Source organism: Geospiza fortis, unplaced genomic scaffold (genome assembly GCF_000277835.1).
Source record: "Geospiza fortis unplaced genomic scaffold, GeoFor_1.0 scaffold70, whole genome shotgun sequence".
In the NCBI taxonomy this organism is placed as follows: Eukaryota; Metazoa; Chordata; class Aves; order Passeriformes; family Thraupidae; genus Geospiza; species Geospiza fortis.
In genome coordinates, this window is record NW_005054317.1 from 6,637,511 (window position 1) to 6,639,655 (window position 2,145).

General features: G+C 58.5%; 1 protein-coding gene across 1 annotated transcript in view; it reads left to right on the forward strand.

Moving 5' to 3' along the window:
- The first annotated feature begins 4 nt into the window (after positions 1-4).
- LHFPL4 (LHFPL tetraspan subfamily member 4) overlaps positions 5-2,145 on the forward strand; it is a 10,414-nt gene continuing 8,273 nt past the window's right edge. Inside the window, exon 1 of the mRNA XM_014306698.2 lies at positions 5-410. Within this exon, the coding sequence (XP_014162173.1) occupies positions 5-410 (406 nt within the window). The remainder of the gene's footprint in view (positions 411-2,145) is intronic.

Sequence of the window (2,145 nt, forward strand, 5' to 3'; positions counted from 1 at the left end):
CAGGATGCTGCCCTCGCAGGAAGCCTCCAAGCTGTACCATGACAACTACGTGCGGAACTCGCGCGCCATCGGCGTGCTCTGGGCCATCTTCACCATCTGCTTCGCCATCATCAACGTGGTGGTCTTCATCCAGCCCTACTGGGTGGGCGACAGCGTTAACACGCCCAAGCCCGGGTACTTCGGGCTGTTCCACTACTGCGTGGGGAGCGGGCTGGCGGGCCGGGAGCTGTCGTGCCGCGGCTCCTTCACCGACTTCAGCACCATCCCCTCGGGCGCCTTCCAGGCGGCCGCGTTCTTCGTGCTGCTCTCCATGGTGCTGACGCTGGGCTGCATCACCTGCTTCGCCCTGTTCTTCTTCTGCAACACCGCCACCGTCTACAAGATCTGCGCCTGGATGCAGCTGCTGGCAGGTACACACAGGCACAGGGAACAACCGGCACCGGGAACACCGGCCTGCCCCGGGCCTGGCGGCGGGGAGGGGTGGGGAGAATGTGGGCAGCGCTGAGCGTGCGGCACCCGGGGAACCCCCGGCAGTGGGAGTGGGGTCCCTGGCTACAGGGAACAGCAAGGTTGCTCGAGGAAGCTGGGCTGAGTCCAAGCACTGCAGGGCCGTGGATCCAGGATCCAGCCCCACAGTTTCTTGGGACACCCAGGCCAGGTGCTAGTGCTGACAGAGTTTGGGACACTGGCACTGAGGGCTCCCTGTTGTGCCCTGGCCACAAGGAACACAAGGGCTGCTCTGGAAAGCTGGGCTGGGTACAGGTTCTGTGTATCCATAGGGCATCCCAGCCAGGAGCTGGCCCTAGGACGTCCCAGGCCTTCCTGGGACAAACAGGCCAGGCACTGGCACTGACAGAGCACCACAAACAGGTGCTGGCTCTAGGCACTGGCTCCTGGGTCTTCTCAGGCAGAGGTTGGCCACAGGGAAATTTGGGATCACTCAAGGAAGCTGGACAGGTACAAGTGTTGTAGGGCGATGGGGCTTCTCAGCCAAGTTCCAGAGTGTCCTCAGGAGACTCTGGAGCTTCCTGGGACATCCAGACCAGGCACTGGCACCAGGAATGGTCACACCTGCTCGGGGCACTTGCCTGGGATTCCCCAGGCAAGGTCTGACCCCAGGGAAACATAAGGCTCCCTGGGACACAGCCAGAGAACTGGATCAGGGACCCACCTCAGGTGACCCCAGAACAGGCATCGACCCTGAGACGTCTGGACCCTCAGGACATCCTGGGCTAGGGACCCACCTTGGGGCACTTCAGTACATCCCAGTCAAGGACCAACATTGCGACACCCTACAACATGGCCTAGGACACACTGGATCAGCCCCCTGAATCCCTGGGGATTCAGACACCCCAGCACACTCCACATCAGGGACTAGCCTCCCAGTCAATCCCAGAGATGTGGAGTTGTCCCCAAGAAACTCTCCCTTTAGGGGAACTCAGCCCCCAAAGGAACCCCACTACTGGAAGAAGCCCATGTTTGGATCCCCCATCCCTGTAAAAGCACCCTTCAGCTCCCCCTTACAGACATATTGTACCCAGGGTCCCTGTCTCCTGCATCATGAAGGGGCTGTGAGGACAGGCCTCTCCCAGCTCTCTCCGGTGCTTCCCACAGAGGTACACCATACATCTCCCTAGACATGACCCCTGAAGCCCAGTAATTAACCCCCACCAGTAGTGACCCTGACTATAGATCCTCCTTAGGTCCCTCCACAAATGAAACCCACTGTAGATGTACCCCAAGACCCTCACAGACTCACTCCCCAAAGTGACACTGTACAATAACCCAGACCTTTCCCCAGAAGGGGACCTGATGCCTATATTGATAGGGATCCCAAGTATCCCCTTATGCACAGACTTCCCAGGTGTCCTCACACAGGGTCTGTCCTTGTGGGAGAAGGATCCTTAAGAATGATGTTGAACTTCCCTTGGTAACAAGGCCCTTCACTTCCTTCTCTGCACAGTTTTACCAGGTGTGGACAAACACTTACTCTCCCCTGCATCTAAGTGTGAATAGACCTAGACCTTCCACTGGAAGGACTACAGTGCCCCTTATTCCTAATGAAAGGACCCCATTCATCTCTGTGAGAAGGGCCCCAGTCCTTGATGTGGAAGGATACAGCCCCTCTGTGTGAGGACCTTTCAG